Source organism: Eptesicus fuscus, chromosome 10 (genome assembly GCF_027574615.1).
Source record: "Eptesicus fuscus isolate TK198812 chromosome 10, DD_ASM_mEF_20220401, whole genome shotgun sequence".
Lineage (NCBI taxonomy): Eukaryota > Metazoa > Chordata > Mammalia > Chiroptera > Vespertilionidae > Eptesicus > Eptesicus fuscus.
Window position 1 is genome coordinate 54,282,749 of NC_072482.1, and position 18,970 is coordinate 54,301,718.

At 40.7% G+C, this 18,970-nt stretch overlaps 1 protein-coding gene across 1 annotated transcript in view; it reads right to left on the reverse strand.

The window, feature by feature from the left end:
- Positions 1–18,970, reverse strand: part of SIM1 (SIM bHLH transcription factor 1) — a 65,311-nt gene that overhangs the window by 2,459 nt on the left and 43,882 nt on the right. Inside the window, exon 10 of the mRNA XM_008153374.3 lies at positions 734–1,136. Coding sequence (XP_008151596.1) covers positions 734–1,136 — 403 coding nt within the window. The remainder of the gene's footprint in view (positions 1–733; positions 1,137–18,970) is intronic.

Consider the following 18,970-nt stretch of genomic DNA (forward strand, 5'->3'; position numbering starts at 1 on the left):
AGACCTGCCTGGACCAGAGTTTGAAATGGACAGAATGAGCTCCTTGACCAGTTTCTTTTCGAATGAACAAAGAAGAGTATTCGTAGCACTAAGAGCTTTCACGGCAATGCCCATTTCTGTGTGTTTGTAAAGCCGTGAAACAATCTCATGGTGAAAATCTCCTGGGTTCCACATATCTCTCCATCCTTCACTCACAGGGGACATTGTGGGTTGTCATATGAGGACAGAAGGTGGCAGTGACTGGCATTCGATGCCAGAGGGCCAGAGAGGTTCAACTTCCTGTGACCTGAGTGATGGGCCATAATATAAAGACTGCCCCCCACCAAAATGCCAACAGTACCCTCAGAGAGCAGCACAGGTAGATGAGTCCCAAACCACTGATGCCCACATTTGAAGCATGACAATACAGAAGGAAATAACACACACACAAAATGTACAGACATACATACTACAAGTTCAATAGACTTACTCAACAGTTCATTTTAACTTCATGTCTATACTTTTTCCATGTTTAAAATGGGAATCATTTCTACTCGCCTGTCCAACATAAATGTATTTGGCGAAACTATCAGCGAAGTAAAGACTCTGAAAGGGAGTGGAACTGGTGTTTTCAATCCCATTGGCGTGAGTTTTGAGAAAATCACTGGGTCAGTCACTGCAGTGTCCAGCCTGGAATACTAAAACCTGCCCAGGGGCCCCCCAGCGGGCTCGGGGGTCCTTCAGCTGCCCTTACCGTGGATCCTGTGGACCGAAGCGATGTGCGGCATGCTGTTTTCATAGGCTTCTCTGCTTTCTGGGGAGGCCTTGGTCAGGGGCAGGGCTGCGCGGGAGCCCCACCAGGGCTCCCTCCCGGCCTGCGGCGTCCCCAGGAAGTACCTGCCGGCCTCGCAGCGCCCCCCCTCGCAGGCCTGGGTGTGGAAGTGCCTCTCCTCCACCATCCTGGAGGGGTCCAGCGCGAAGCCGTAGCAGAGCGCGCTGCGGTCCGAGAACTGCCGGTAGGCGCAGGACGCGTCGTGCTGAGAGCCTGGTCTGTCCGTGGGGTCCAGGAGCTGCGGGGAGGCCGTGTCTGTCAGGGGACTTCCTCCCCACTGGCTGTCGTGATCAGATTCTGATCTCTCCGTGTGAAATCCCGAATACTGAAACCGAGAGGGTGGAAAACGTGCATTTTAAAAAAAAAAAAAATAGCCTTTTTACTCCGCAAGCACCCCTAAGGACGTATTGGGCTGAAGGCACCAAATCAAGGCTCGCTCCAGCACCAGCTGGGCACCCCTGACTTGCAGTCATGCAAAACAAAATCCTTCTGGCTGCTGAAAGGTGGAGATACAAATAATAATAACCAACGTGGATGAAACTAAATAGGCACTAATGAAAGTGCTCAGTGTGAATTACATCCCCCCCCCATGTAGTTCTTATATTAACCCTTTAATGGAAATATTAGTAACCCATTGTATGGATAGAGAAGGCAAGGCCCAAGGGGGGGAAATGATTTGCCCAAGGCCATAGGGTTAGCAGGTGGCAGAGCCAAGATTCAGACCCAAATTCTCCATCACTACCCAAATGATACTGCCAAAGGGAGTGTCCGAGAAAGCTTCATGTTTTATTTCTATTTGCTTTTTAAATCTTTTTTCTGAATTAAAAAAATGCAGACAAAAAATATTAAGGATTCAGGAAGGCATCAACGTGCTGCACCCTCACTCTTTACATGGGACTGTTAACTCTCTGAGGGCTGTGCTGGCTACATGGTAGGATCCTACCTAATAAAATGGTAATATGTAAATTACCATCACTCCGCTACGCCCACGATTGGGCCAGCAGGAGGTGCAGGGGGCGGGACTCGGGATGGCCGGGGTAGCCGATTGGGCCAGCGGGATGCTGAGCTCGGTCACCAGCAGCGGTGCGAGCTCAGCGCCTGCGCCATGGCTGTGCTGCGGCACAGAAGGGGCCTCTGGGGCAGCGAGCTCACGTCCCGCTGCGGACCATCAAAAGTGGGGAGCTGGGTGCCTGTCTGCTCCGGCACCAGGCCTTTCGGAAGCCTCCGCCGTGCCGGAGGCTTCCAAAAGGCCTGGTGCACCAGCGGACAGGCACCCAGCTCCCCCGCGATAGAAAGCGAAAGCGTGTAGGGGACCCTACACATGCATGATTCAATCATGCACTGGGCCTCTAGTAGTTAATAAATGCTTACCTAATTTAATTGCAATATAACTTTTAAAAAGTCTTGACCATATAAGCTGTCCCTATTCACTGGGGTGTGTTTCTTGCTTTCTAAAGTAAACCTCAAATATGTGTAGGATCATCAGGAAAACGCAGCTGCAGGCCATGCTGTGCCTTGTTGGAATCACGCTGCTTACTTGTTGCCAGAGTATTTGGTCTGGTGTTGAAAGAAGCGTAAAAGGCTCAGCAGACCTCCATAGGAGATATGCTCAGTTTGAAGGTCCTCAAGTCACTAAAATTAGTAATTTAATTTCTACCTATTTTTGGTTCTCTAATGCCAAACAAAAGTCTAGTACTATAATGGAGATTTCCTGCTATGATAGTAATTAATGCCATTTATTGAGAACTTGCTATGTGCCCGTCAATGTGCTAATCATTGTATATATATTATGTCATTAAATCCTTATCACACCTGTACAGTAATACGTCTCCATTTTACAGATGAGGAACTGCATCACTGAGAGTTTTAATAAGATAGCACAATCCCCCCACAGCCTATCTGGCCTCAAAGCCTGCACTTCAAACCATGATTTTACATTTGAGAGAAAACACTGGAGAGAAAAACAGGATCAAATGTTAGAGAGATTTCCAGAAAAGTGGCAGCAACTGTTTTATACTCTCTGGAACCAAAATATAATTCCATTTTGCACTTTAATTCTTAGCCCAGAAAAAAAAAGAGGAGTGGGTGTCGGTGGTGGGGGGGGTGTGTTGGGGGAGGGGATACATTCCTTGGCTCCACTGTTCTTTACTTGTCATGTGCTAGTTGAGCAAATTTTACCCATGATGAGATCTTCACAGGACAAGGTAAACTCTTTCCTTCACACTGGGCCCACCCAGCGCAGAAGGAAGAATCCTGACTTCCCCACTCAGTGCAAACAGGCAGCTCACCTAGAGGCTCTCAGAGTCAGAGCGATGAGGTACAGAAGTTCCTCTGGGAAACCCCAAAGTATGCTAATAAATACAGCATGCTTAGGACAGAGTTCTGCGAAAGTTCCAGGTTCAAGACTTTTCTGTTACCATTTCTAATTATTACTTCAACTAGAGGCCCGATGCACGAAATGCGTGCAAGGGCCCTGGCCGTGGCCTGGGGCTTCTGCCGCCTCTGCCTCAGCCCCTACCGGCTGTGGCTTTGTCCGGAAGGAAGGACATCCAGTCTAATTAGCATATTATGCTTTTATTATTATAGATTCCCTCTCCTTTCCTCACCTCCAAATGTCCAAATGAACTATCACCATAGTCCATCAAGAAAAAAATCATAGTAAATCCAGCTGCTTCCCCTGCAGGACTGCAAGTTGGACACATCAGGGCATCCTGCACTCCATTTTCCTAATCACACCTCCACATGGCATTGGCCTTTTCTCCCCATGAGCACCAGCCTCTCTTTTCACAAGATGCCACCTTCACTTTCACCAAGCAAGTGCTGGCACCCTGTCTCCTTACTGAGTGAGGATCAGAGCGCCATGTATTTGCCCTTTGCTAACACCATCCACGTGCTTGCCTAGGAAAAATTCAGATCATTGTGCTATCCCAAGCAAGAAATTCCCAGACTCTGCTTGTTTGGACAAAAGTACAAACCAGGCCTCTTTCTGAAGCACTCCAGTCAAGACTGTTGAGCCCTGTTGAGAGGGGCAAACGCTTCCCCTGAGTGTATATGGGAAAGTGCTGTTGGCGCAGCAGAGAACCTTCTGTCCTTTGCTCACAAAGAAAATTCAACACAAGGTAACCGTGCCATCCATGAGGTACACATTTCAAGAGCACCCAAAGAAGAATTTGAGGGATAAGCCTCCCGTCAATAGCCAGGAAACTACGACAGCAAGTGCACTGCACTTCACACAGGCAGAAATTGGGTGGCTGCGTTGGACCGAGACCTCACACTGCTTTAGAGGCAGAGAGGAAAAGCCTGGCCGTAAACCCTTGTTTTCCAAGCCCTGCAAACGTGCACCTGTGTGCACCTTCAAGCCTCAGCCACATCCATCCCTTTGAAAGGGCTGCACTAGAAGTGAACTCTGTTGAGAACAGTACAACCCCATAATTTGATCTGAACTATTTCAGGTGTCCATTAAGTATCAGAGGAAAGAGAGAGAGCAGAGAGGGAAGGTGGCAGCCAGCCAGTACATGCATGTGCGGCACAGTGAATGGACGCTGCTTACCCAGGCTCCTGCTCTTCCCACACCTGCTTTTGCTGCTTCCTACATGTGTCATTTGGGGCAAGTGATTTATTTTGTCCCAACAAGAAAAGGGCCATGATGATACTTAACCTACTAAAGGCTGATCCACAAAAGGGGCCATTTAATGAAAGAGGCAGTAGGAACAGGAAGTCAAGAGAGCTTCGTTCCAGGTCAATCCTTGCTTGTAACTCTCAGGGCAACCTTGGACAATTATTTTCTTTCTTAGCCTCATCTGTAGGATGGCATATTTGGTTAGATTAGACTTTCTCTAATTTTTCTTTCAGCTCTAAAACCCCCTATGATACCATCAGTATTTTGGTATCCTTTCTAGAGTTAAGACATATGATTCTTATGCCTGTCCCTATATTTCACTAATTTAAAGAAGATAAATTATTTAGAACTGCAATCCATGTCAATAATTCTTATTGTCATGGTTATGAGAAGAAAGTTATATGCTAGAATTTTACTATAATGTTGATTTCCCCCCAAGTATCCCATTATAGCACATGTTTTAGAGGGGTTACATGATGCCTTCTGGTCAATAAATTACTACATTCTAGAGGCTTCTTAGTATGAAGAATAATAGCAGCCATCTAAATCTGTTTCTCTCCAAACATCCTTCCCCCAGAAGCTATACAATCATTGAAAGCACAAATTAAATCACACGTGACCCAGTCTATCGGCATTGCTAGGAGGCAGAAAATATGCCAAACTTCAAACTTCAAGTTATTTATAAATTTTTTTAAAAACCCAACAGCAGCCCTAGCTGGTTTGGCTCAGTGGACAAAGCGTTGGCCTGCGGACTGAGAGGACCCCTGTTTGATTCCGTCCAAAAGCACATGGCCAGGATGCAGGCTCGATCGCCAGTAGGGGGTGTGCAGGAGGCAGCTGATCAATGATTCTCTCTCATCACTGATGTTTCTATCTTCCTCTCCCTCTCCCTTCCTCTCTGAAATCAATAAAAAAAAATATATATTATATATTTTTTTTTTAATCCAACAGCAGCTGCTATGAGCCTATGGTTGCAGAGAGAAAGATAAGGGGAGATTTAAGAGAGTCCATGAAAGAAAGGGGCCGGCAAGTAAAGGATATTGACAAAATTGACAAAATTATCACAAGTAAGTGCCAAAATATGAGCACGCAGTGACTCACAGCACTGGCCATAGTGAAAGGGTCCAAAATCAAGCAACATTGAAAGTGGCAAGTTCAGACAAGTGTCATTTCCATAAGAGAAGAAAGTAAATTGAGAGTGGATCATGTCCTCACAGACAGCAGTGAAAGGAAAGAAGGAAGAGGGGGACTTAAGGATCCAGCAAACAGGAAAGAAAAAGAAGATAGGCAAATCCTCTTTCCTCTTCCCCTCTCTACCACCATCATCATCCATTTACAAACTATATTTCACAAAACTGACAGGAAAGAGTGCTCTTGAAATAGTAACCCAGCTCATGAAATGTCAAGGAACAGGAGAGAAATTAAACTCCCTATAAAACTCCTGTAGAAAAAGAAACATGAAAACGGAAATACAAACATCCCAGCTGCATAAAAATTCTCATCAAGTAACCAACCACAAAACAAAGGAAAAGTATAAGACAACAGACACTCCAAACTGTGATAAGAAGCCTCAACAAGCATTTGGAGACACCGCGCGCCCCCCCCCCCCGCCCCCCGCACACACACACACACACACACACACACACACACACACACACACAATATACACAGATGGGTGCACAGCACCTGGAATCAGAAATTTACAAAGAAAAAACAACCAACAACAACCACAAAACAGGGGGGGAATTCAGTAACTCAAAGACATTGAATAAATCTTCATTAAATTACAAATTGTGGCCAAAACCGGTTTGGCTCAGTGGATAGAGCATCAGCCTGCGGACTGAAAGGTCCCGGGTTCGATTCCGGTCAAGGGCATGTACCTTGGTTGCAGGCACATCCCCAGTAGGGGGTGTGCAGAAGGCAGCTGATCGATGTTTCTCTCCCATCGATGTTTCTAACTCTCTATCCCTCTCCCTTCCTCTCTGTAAAAAATCAATAAAATATATTTTTAAAAAATTACAAATTGTGAAATTATAAATTACAAATTGTGAAAAAGAGAATAGATTTAAATAAAAATTTTAAAAGAGAATTGAAGAAAGTCTGGAAAACATGTAAGGAAACATTGGATAGAGAAAATAAAAGGAACAGAAAAAGTAGTTAAAAGAACATAGAAAGTTTTCAATATATGTATAACATTTATATAGAAGGCAAAGGAACTGGAATTGTTAAAACAACTTGTAAAAGAATAATAGAGTAAGAGAATATGTCCACCCAACTTCAAAACTTACCGTATAACTACAGCAAGCATAACTGTGTAGTATTATTGGTAGAGAAACAGATGCACAGATCAATAGAACAAAATAGAGAACCCAGAAATAAACCCACACAAATATGCCCAACTGATTTTTGACACAATGCAAAAGCAATTCAATAAAGGAAAAATAGACTTAACAAATGATGCTGGAGTAACTGGACATCTATAGGAAAAAGAAAATGAACCTCAAAGTAAGTCTCATACTTTACATACAAATTAAATGTAAAAAGTAAAATTGTAAAGCTTTTAGAAAATAACATGAAAGAAAATCTTCAAGCTCTGGGGCTAGATAAAGAGTTCTTCGACTCAATACCAAAAGTACAATGCATAAAAGAAAACTGATCAATTAGACTTGATCAAAATTAAAAATGTTTACTCTGCAAATGACCCTATTAAGGAAATAAAAAGATAAGATACAGACAGGGAGAAAATATTTGCAAACCACATGTAAAACAAAGGACTAGTTTCTAGAATCTATAAAGAACTCCCAAACCCCAATAATAATAATTTAAAAATTGAGCAAAAGACATGAAGAGACATTTCACTGACTAGATATATAGATAACAAATAATCACATGAAAAGATGGTCAGCATCATTAGCAATTAGGGAGATGCAAGTTAAAATCACAATAAAGTATTACTGCATACCTAGTAGACTGGCTAAAGTAAAAAATGGTGACACCAAATGCTGATCAAGATGCAGGAAAACTGGATCACTCATACATTGCTGGTGGGAATGTAAAATGGTACAGCCTCTCTAGAAACCAGTTTGGCAGATTTTACAAAAACTAAATGTGCTACTACCATATGCAATCCTGGACATTTTTTCAAGATAAGGGAAAATTATATTTAGACAAAAACCTATATGGGAGTGTCTACAGAAGCATTGTTTCCCACTTTCTCATTCTCTTTAATTGTTCCCTTTCTTTTTTAAAATTTATTTTTAATTGTGGTAATGTATACATAACATAAACTTTCAAACTTACCCATTTTAAATTCAGTGGCAGTGAGTACAGTGACATCTCTGTGCAACCATTATCAACATCCATCTCCAGAACTCTTTATCTTGCAAAATGGAAACTCTATACCCATCTATCCTAATATATAAAAACCCAGGGTCCGTAACGACCGACCAAAGGCTCGACCGAACACTGGAAGTCAGTCCTGACTGCGGAGGGGGCTGCAGATCAGGCCCAGAGAGAGGTCTGGAGAGAGAGGCAGCGTCTGATCAGGCCTTGAGATAGGCCCGGAGACACTGACTGGCATAGAAACTGACCAGTCAGAACCAAATCTGGGTGAAGTGTGAAGAGCCAATGGCTGCCTAGGAGGTGGAGCTTTTGACGCTGACTGGCATAGAAACTGATGGATCAGAAACAAATCTGGGTGAACTGTGAGGAGCCAATGGCTGCCTAGAAGGCAGAGCTTTTGATGCTGACTGGCATAAAAACCGACCAATCAGAACCAAATTGGCTGGCAGAGGAGGGCAGTTGGGGGCGAGATCAGGCCTGCAGGGGAGGACAGTTGGGGGCGAGATCAGGCCATCAGGGGAGGACAGTTAGGGGTGATCAGGCAGGCAGAGGCAGTTAGGGGCAATCAGGCCGGCAGAGGAGAGCAGTTGGGGGCAAGATCAAGCCAGTAGGGGAGGGCAATTGGAGGCAAGATCAGGCTGGCAGGGGAGGGCAGTTAGGGGTGATCAGGCAGGCAGAGGCAGTTGGAGGTGAGATCAGGCCAGCAGGGGAGAGCAGTTGAGGGTGAAATCAGGCCGGCAGGGGAGGTCAGTTAGGGGTGATCAGGCAGGCAGGCAGGCAAAGGCAGTTAGGAGTGATCAGGCAGGAAGGCAGGTGAGTGGTTAGGAGCCAGCAGTCCCAGATTGGGAGAGGGATGTCCGACTGCCAGTTCAGGCTGGGCTGAGGGAATCCCCCCTCCATGCACGAATTTCATGTACCAGGCGACTAATGTGTGTGTGTGTGTGTGTGTGTGTGTGTGTGTGTGTGTGTGTATATCTAATATGCAAAGTGTACCCTTAGGAGTTCAACCAGGAGACAGAGAGTTCGATCGCTCACTGTGATGTGCACTGACCACCAGGGGGCAGTGTGGAACAAAGGAAGACCCCGGCCTACGGCCGGCAGCTGGGGAAGGAAGGCTCTGATCGCTGACCAGGCCTAGAGACCCTACCCGTGCACGAATTTCGTGCACTGGATCTCTAGCTCAATAATAATCCCCATAACTCTCCAACCCCTGAAAATCACTATCTTTCTGTCTTTCTGACAGAGGAAAAATTATGAGCCCCACAAACCCCCAGCATGTCCTGGAGTTCGAGGGTTCCCAGAACCTGGCCATCTCAGAGATCTTTCTGAAACTCTTATCTAACCATGTTGCTCTCTCTTCCTTAAAAAAAATTTTTTTTTTGCCTTTCTGTCTACTCATCAGATAACAGCAATACCACCTACATAAAGCAGAAACTATGGGAGATACAAGGCAAAACAGACAAATATCCAAATAATAGGAGGCTAAGACATCAATCTCAGTATAGGAGATGTAAGACGAAAATAATAATAATAATAAAAAACACTATAGACTTAAAAGACAAAGCCAATCCATTAAATGTTATGGCTATATATCAAACTTTACATGCTGATAGTAAATAATGAATCTCTCTTAGTGTACATAACTAATCAGCAAATTGATTAAAATGTATTAGGCCACAAAGAAAATCTCAGTAAATTTCATGAAGTAGAAAAATTATAAACACCACTCTCTGATCACAATGATTAAAAATAATTTTTAAATTTTAAAAGCCCTCTACCTGGGAAAAATAAGCTATTAAATCACTTTGGGAGAAATAGGCAAAAACAAACATAAAGAATTTCTGGGGAAGAGTTAATAAAAATACTACATATCTGGGTTTACAGGATACACAGCTTAGACACCTAAATCAATATAAATGAAAGAGTAAAATTAAATTCAGTTCTCAATTCAAAAGCTAGAAAAATAACAAAAGAAGCCAAAAGAAAGCACAATAAAAAAATGGTCAAAAGACAAACTGACTATTCACAAAAAATATTGAAATAGCCCTTAAACAAATGAAAAGATGTTTAACTTTTCAATAAGATAGATGCAAATTAAAACAACACTAAGAACCACTTCTCAATGGTCAGATTAGAAAAAAATTTAAAAGCTTGACAACACTTTGCTTGTGGAGAACTATCCTCTCACATGTCGCTGGTGGAAGCAAACTAATACATCCTCTGTGGAGTGGAATTTGGCAACGCCTCACACAAACTACAGTGTCCTACTTCTAATTCTAAGGAATTACTATTATACCAAGCAATACACACTGAAATATTGAGGTTTAGGTAAAGAGGCATCATATATGGAATCCACTCTAAAATGGTTCAGAAAAAAATAAATAATGAGGGAAGATGGAGGAGGAGTGAGAGAGAGAAAATGACAGATCAAATATGGCAAAATGTTAATCATGGGTGAACATAGGTTTAGTATATAGGAATACTTTACTCTTCTTGCAACTTTTCTTTATGTATGAAATCACTTCAAAATAAATGTTTTAAAATTTAAAAATCCTACATAGTAAAGTTATGTCTTATTTTTATAGAATGATTAGAGACAAAGCCATTAATAAAAAATAATTTTTCTGAAGAAATGGAAAGTTGAACTATAACTAAATTATTTAAATATCTTTGTTTTTATTACTGATTATTAATATTTTGTGCATAAAAATGCAATTTAAAGTTACTGACTAGGGATTTTAATAAAAACAGCATTAGACCTGATCTACTGTAATCTAATATGACTTATACAAAAGATCACTGTCCTTGGGCCTTGATTTTTTTTTCACCTACAGGATAGAAACAGACTACATTGTAGAATTGCTGTGAAGATCAATTAAATAATATGTACCAAAGCATTCTCAAAAATACAAACATGTCACAGATATGTATGTTGCATGTACAGGTCCTTGATTAATGACTTTTATGTGTATAAATGGGCATGATTATCAAATTATGATCCTGTAAAAATGACATTTTCTCTAGACTGTATTTTCCAGAGACTGTGTTTTCAGACCTATCTTACAGGCATGTAAGAGAAAAACATATATGTTAAAAAATAAGATATCAATATCCCAACTGCAAAAAGAAATCAGTCCACTAGACAATTACCTAAACACTCAGTCTTTCTTCCAATTACTCTGGTTTTCAAAGCTGAAATGCACTTTGGTACCAACAATTGTTACCAGCTAAACTTTGGTTGAAAGCCCAAAGATCTGTTTTAAAGGGTAGAGAAATGATGAGAATTGTGTTTAATTAGAATATATGCAAGACCAGCAGATGGTTCTCCTAGTGATTGCCAGTATCTATACTATCTTTAAGTAAACAAAGTCATGTTTTACAAGCTGTAGAATATATGGTCTTCTTCCTTTGAAATGTAACAACCCTTTCTCCTATATTTAAGGCTATGAAATGGAATAATTTAATTTCCTATTTTAATTAGGTACATCAATCAAGTAAAGAAAGTTTACTAAAAATTAGTTTTTGATTAATTTTGCTAAAACCTCTGTTGTTTCTTTCTTGGAAAATTTGTTGTCATTCAGAGTACTATGCACTTTAATTTACCCATATTTCTTATTTAAAATTTACTTTTCAAAGCAGACATTCATTTTAGCAAATTAAAAAAAAAAATGAGTCAGTTAAGGATACCCTGTTTCTCATAACATGAAACCAAATGCCACCCTCCAAAGCTGACAAAGAGCTTGGATGACTGCTACAAATGGATGTCAGCTGACATCCATCTCCCCCAGCTGAATCATTCCTTCTAGAAACTAGTATCTCATCCGGTAAAAGGTCTGAGCCATCATTCGGGGCTTTGTATGCATCCAATGGGAACTATTTACAATCATTACTTCTACAATTCATTATAATATTTGAGTGTCTACTATTTGCAAGGCAAAGTGCCAAATGATATGAAAAATACAGCTCCATCTTCCAGGTGTTCACATTAGGAAGAGTATAAATAACTTTATAAATAATGTTATGTTCACAAAACATAGCTTTAATACAAGTTATAAAATGACAAGGACCCAAATAGAGAGAAAAACAATATAGTTTAGGAGTTCACAGGAGGGAGCCATTACTCTCTCTTTTAACACTGTGATTGCTTAGGAAGAGAAAATGAACTGACTGATTAAAAGGCAATTTACGATCTGATTTGCATATACTAACTATACCCATAACAACAACAATAATAACTACTTGCTATGTGTTAGTCACTACGCTGAGATCCCATAGACATTACCTTATTAAATGCTAACAACACCTTAAAGGTATTATTAATCTCTTTACAGATGAAACAAATGAAGCTCAAAAAAAATTGCCCAAAATCCTACAATTATGAAGTTTAGGAGGAGAAATACAACTCCAGAGTCCTTACTCTTTCCAGTACCCCAGGCTCATATAGGCTTAGGTACTTAGATAACCATGATGGCAGTGTCCTACCCTCTAAGCAGTAATGGATCCCAAGTACGCTTTCAGAAAGGGGGCTTTCTTCCAACCTCTACACTCCAGTAAGCCATCTGCACACACCCTTGGGTGATGTCCTCTCACCACGGAAGCACTATATACCACAGTTACACCCACAGACATTCACCGCAGTTACACCCAAAGATACTGCTGTTTTGATAAGAGTCATGAGATTCATTCCTGCCTCACCAGCATGTTCCGGACAGGTGCTCAGCATTCATCTGGATGTGGCAGCAACCACCCAACTCAGGAAAAATGCCAGATGTTCCAACAATAGATGTTACAGTTATCTATTTTTACTCTGGCAGCTCATTGAGGTTTTTATCATTTTTAGCTGTAAAATAAAGAGAGAGACCCTCTTATGGTAAAGTCCTGTTTTCCATGAAAAACTTTCACTCTCTCAAGCATGAGCAGCTTTCCTCTTGATTTGTGTCTGAACCATGAGAAAAAACATCACAGATGCAGACTGCATTGTACTAAGAACATATGCATGCTTTTAAATCACTTTTATCTTACTTTTTACTAATGTAACCCTGAAACATAAAATATGTTCTTTTTTTTTTTTCATTCACTGTTATGGGAAGAACAGATGGTAGAGGGGTTAGATTAAAGTAATACAGCATGTCCATTAAAATAACCCCCACTGCTGGGCTGCTCCCTCAAACAGGAGTTGTGTTTACTATAAAGAATGGCTTTGGCTTCCACACAGTGGAAATTACTGGGGGCTTTCTCAAGGATAAACATCAGGGTAAGAGAGAAACTAATGTCACAATCAAATGCATTTTAAAATGACAATTATGCAAGATATTTTGCTAATCTGAGAGGCTGACTGAAAACATGTGCCGGTGATAATGTAACTGAACAGCAGTGCAATAATAGAGTCCATTTCTAACCTGAGTAAACTGTAACATCTAGAAATCATAACTAAGTGAAACTGCAAAGAGGATATCGAATAGACATTATTTTCTACATTCCCGCTCTCCTAAAAGTGGTAGGTAGAAAGTTTTTGCTGCCACTTCATATTTAATTCGTTGTCTTATTAATCAACAGCAAGAATAATTCTATGCAGAATATACATTAAGAATGGCTAAGTATAACCTGATTTCTACACAAGTCTCAAATATGTAGCTTTGGGGGTGGGGGGGAAAGCCTCATGAAATTTTTAATGAAATTCAGTTTAATGTCATAGAGCTCCAAAAGAGGTAATCTTTAAAAAAGACTTCCTCAAGAAAAATTAGAGAATGCATTTGAAAGAAGAAAAAATAAAACAATCTTGAGTAACATTCCAGAGTTGAGGATGGTTTCACTAGAGGAATTGAGCAATAAATATTTCCACTTATACTATAAGTAATTAGAAAGCAAATACTCAAATTCAATTATTAGAAACTCTAATTATGTTGATCATGTCTTTCTTCATTTTAGGAAATTGTGTAAATTGTCAGCTCCTCAAAATCAATTGTTAGGAATGTGTTCACAAGACTTTTCACTCATTTTTCAAGTGCTCCACTTACAGTTCAACCTATTATTTACTGCGACATTGTTTTTAACTTTAAGTTTAGTTATTTTTAGCTCAAAGAATATTCTGGTGAGAAATCTTCTATACCTGTAAAATCTCTGACATATTTTATGAAGTAGAAACATGGGAAGTTTTTTTTAACATGCTTTAAATGTGGTTTGAAATGTCATAAGCCTTCTCTTAATCCACCCCCCACAGTTACAAAAATGTTCCTGGGATTTGGTTCACTCATTTTTCTCACAGAAAAGTAACCATAGTCGACATCTCATTAGCTGTCAGGGTGATGTACAGCTGGAAGGGAACCAGCACTCCGGACCAGAGGCCGGGTTTCCCTCATTGTAATTCTATAAGGAATCTCCTATAGAGGTCCATATGGAGAGAGCTGTTCCCAAACCATGAAATCCACAATCCACATCCTTTTGGAAATTCAAAGGTATGTTACTAAAGGCTTGCTGGAATTTTCATTGCACTGAAGATTTTAAACAGGTAGTAAACGTAGAATAAATATTTAAGTAAGCTTTTTAATGTCCTGGCGTACACATCTATAAATGATCAAGAATATCCCAACTTGCAAAGGTAATACAGAAATAGCTCTAGCCCACTGGGTAAATCCTGGGTGTCCAGGACGAGTAGCTAGTTTTTATGATAATCTTCTATTAGGGGCTCCCAGCATAAGCCAGATCCACTTCCATCCTTTCACCGATACTCTCGCTCTCTGGTTTTTCACATGTAAGTGGCAGATTAGATGAGCTTGAGTTAGACGGATACAGGTGGTGCCACCTGCTCACACCTTACTGCAGCATTGTTTGGTCATCCACTGTTCTACTCTGGGTCTGGACAAAGGACGGGCTGTCCAAGCTGCTCTTGGCAGGGTCCTAGAATGGAGCCAACAGCTTGCAGGCGTACTACTGGCCTTCTGCACACAGAAAGAGACCTATCCGATTTATAATTTTGGGGAAAGAAATTGAAGCTCAAAGGCCCTCTACTGATTTAATCAATCTCAAACTGTTGTATGTAAATAGAAGGGTGGACCTCCCTATCTTCTTCTAAGCCAAGCTCAGTAAAATAATGAGGAAAACTATTAAAACTGTTATAACTCTGCATTAAACAATATGCATCAGAACTCTGACCGTCAAACACAGCAATCCAATGCACTGTCATATGCCCAGGGGGTTTCCTTAAAATCTGTGAAAGACAGAAGAGCTAAAGAAATCTAGATTTCTTAAAGATATCCAAATCCAATGTTCTTAACTCTAGAAGGTTCTCATTATTAGAGGCTCAAAACCCACCAAGGACTTTCAAACAAGGCACCGCTCTCTTTAATTTCACTGTTTATTTTCAACTAAATTTGATTTTATAGATTTTGCTATAATAAATTTTCCTGGATACATCTTGGAAATGATGGGTGCAGCAGAATCACACATTCCAGCTATCACTTCCATTAAGCCAGAAGCAGAGGCTTTCCATTTGATTCAGCCCAGCTGTTTCACCCGCTGCCCAATTTCTTTTTGACATTATATCCCCCCCAGATCCAAATCATCCTATGTTATAAAATAGAGACGTGTTTAACATGAATTATGCCTCACAGCCAGGGATCTGTGGGGACAAGAGGTGATGCTGCAGCTGTGGTGTGGGGGGTACATAGGATTTAAGCTCAAAAGGAAAGGTGTCCTCACGGAGAGGACACAGCAGACTCCAGTTAGAGGGCAGAGCTGATGTAGGGGTAGCTGAAGGAGCAGGCAGTACATCCTGGGTCAGATTGTAGAGATTGGACCTCATTCTGTAATCAATAAGGAGCTTCTGTAGGTTTTTAAATAGGGCCAGGGGTAAGGATGGATGAGTTGGGTACATGGCAAAACTGATATTTCAAAAAGATTACTCTGGCAGGAAGGATCAGAGACAGAAAGAACAAGGAGAATGATAAAGTAGTCTAAATGTGATGGAGTGTTCTGGAGAATCTGGAACCAGAAAGAGACAGTGGGAATGGGGCAGAAGAGGAGCCAAGGGCCAAGAAACATCATGAAGGAGCATGGCCTCATAATCGTTATGTCCAGAAGATCAAAAACCAAACCATAAAACAATCAAATCTATCCCTTATACAGCATACTAAGACTAATGGTATAGTACCAAAATGTGTGGAGCTATTGAAAGAAGAATAGCATCTAATAATCATGGGAACTGAGCCCTGGAACCAGGGATGTGCCCATAAACAAGGACATGTTCCTGAGAAGGAAGACAGAGCCAAACAGCATTTCTTGCAGACACTCACACTATTTTGTAATTAAAATACAAACAGAGGAAGCAAATATCAGCTGTCATATCTTTCCATTGTTTCACTGGAGATGACAGAGGGAACATGGTCAGAAAACCCACTTCAGGATGGACATGGATGGTTCTTTGCCTCTGCATGTTCATAGTTTCACACTTGAAAGAGTCTGTAGCTTCCACCACATCTAATTCCTTCTAAGCACCTAGGTGTTGATTTGTACAGAAGGATTTGGCATTTGTAAAACCATCTCTAGGTTGTTTGCAAGCATATCTTCTAGGTTATAAATTCCTTAGTAGCAGAGTATTTTCCCTCCTATTGTTTTTATACCTCTACAAACAATTAACAAAGTATTCCCACTCTTTTAAATATATTTGTTTATTAAATCATTCCATTAACATTTAGTAAGTAAATATGTGGAAGATACCATACTAGATGCTGGGACAGGTGAGGGGTGGAAATCAAATAGACATGGTTACTACTTTCAAAGAAATTATGGGCCAACAGAGGAGATATGGCATATCCAAAAGGTGGTAGAATATACACTATTCTAAATAGAGGTCAAAAGGAGAGATATAACTGTTATATATCATGAAAGAAATTGCACTCAATCTGGGCCTTAGAAAATAGGCAGAATTTTGAAAAATGCATGAGCTCAAGCATGGAGGTAGGTAAGGACAATACATTCAGCAAATAATGAGCAGAGGGGTCTGTCTGGATCATTATAAGTGACAGCTAAGGTGGTGGAAGGTCTGCAAGAACTGACATGATCAGTGGTCTTTGAAGGTCAATCTGGGAGTCAGGGCAGACTAGAGAGGAAAATTTCCCAAACTGGGGAAAGAATTAATATGTATTACAATCGTCCATTGAGGGATATCTTAGGACACAGGTGATGGGAAATGAAGGGTAAATGAGTGAAGAGAAAGAAAACCACAGCTAGGAGATTGAACATGAGTCTGGTCCTTGAAGGGGGCACCCAGGGGGTACAGGGATTTAGTAGCTGTCATCCCATAGCCCCACTGCAAACAAGAATAAATTTGACCCACTGATAACTCCCCATGGCATGCAGGTCTCTAGACCTAGATATCATTCACTGTCAGTCCCCAACTCTCACCTCCAGACCACTGCTGAAAGGGCAGGCCTACCCATAACACACACCACCACAACTACCACCTCTGCCTCTACCACATGCCTTTATTACATACATACCACCCTGTTTATATTCTCCATTTACATTTTACTGAATCTGTAAGCTCTCAGGGGCAAGGACTGTATCCCCAGAGTCGAGGACTATATCCCCAGAATATCTCATCACTCCCCTGTTTCTTTCTGCACCCACCCTATCACATTTGTGGGCTCATCCATTGATTCACTCATGCACTCATTCAGTAACTACTAAGGACTTTCAGGTGCCCAGGGCAATCAGGTGCCTGGTTATCAAGAGCAACATCTCCTGTCCTAATGAACTTTAGAGTCCCCATTAACTTCCTCCAAAATTTTTTTTTCCTTTTATCTTCTCATTTTGGCTAAATTTCATTCCACCTCCCTCATTGAAGCTGCTGTTTCTATTTTTTCTTCTCATTGATCTTTTCCTAGTCAATAATGTCCTGCTGCCTTGCTTATAAATCTAATGGGACTAACTCTAGCCATCTGTTTATTTAAATTTTTGTGAGATTTGTTGTCATTGCATTCTCACTCTTGGGAATGCATTGTATGTGACATATATCACTATATGTTGTAATATTGTCATAATAAAAATCAATGAACAAGTTAAGATATCTGCCCACTTGAGTAAACTAACAAAAAAGCATATGGTCCTATTTCTAATCCACATACCTAGCTTATATATCATAAATATGGACCTTTCCTTTACCAATATCTTATACTATCATGCCCCAAAGCAAGGTCAGAGACGAAGAAATTTCCTATAGTGGCTTAGGGAGACTGTACCAGAACCCACCACTTTTGCCTCTCCCCACTGTTGTTTCCTTATATCTCATCACCCATTCTATCCATCATACTTCCTACAACGTCACCTTTCTCTGCAGACTCCCTTAATAAGATTGCTCCTTTATCCTGCACATCCCCTCAGCAAGTTCATGTGTCCTTTGTAGCAGACTTCACTAGCCTATTTCAGATAAGGCATCTGGGTTCCTCCTAAACCTCTGTGCTCAGTGAGGATAGAGAAGCAGGGTTAGTGACAGGTACATTTGGGAGTCTAAGAAAGCTGATAAATGGGGAAGTGTGTCATCAGGGAGTGATCCCATAAAGTGATCATGGAGAAAACCTGTTAGTAATCAGGGAAGGATGGGCACCAGCCAACAGCCGTGGACGCCTGTCTGCCCATCCATATAATATTCAACTAAATGCAAGAGTTAGTAAAAACCAAAGCATGAATCTGTAACTCAGAGGTCAAAATGTTTTAATTTATGAAGATGATCTAGAAAGACTATAAAGGTTCACTCTAATAATCTGATATTTCTAGAAAAAAAGTAGATTGATCTCAAGTTCATACACGGTCAGAAAATATAAACAAGTCTATATTTTTGAGAATAGTGTATATTCTATACAGTGTAAAAATTTCTGAAAAGATAACCTCATTTTTTTGCAGTATGTATTAAAATCTTTTTGTTGCTAATGGTTAAGGATTACATATTCTCATGTTGCATACAAAACATGAAATGAAGGGATGTCTATCCTGGTAGTGGTAAAGTACTATGTATAAGGAAGAACTATACTGGAGAAATCTTGGTCCTTCTTTTCTCTGTAATTTAAAAAAGGCAGCATTGCAGTCCCTGGTGTATTTTTGAGGCCAGATGAACCTTTGGAGAAAGAGTTTCTACCTTTACCAAAAGGAAGCCAGGTATCTGGCAATGAAAATTAAAAGGGGTCTGTGGAATTATTTAAAAC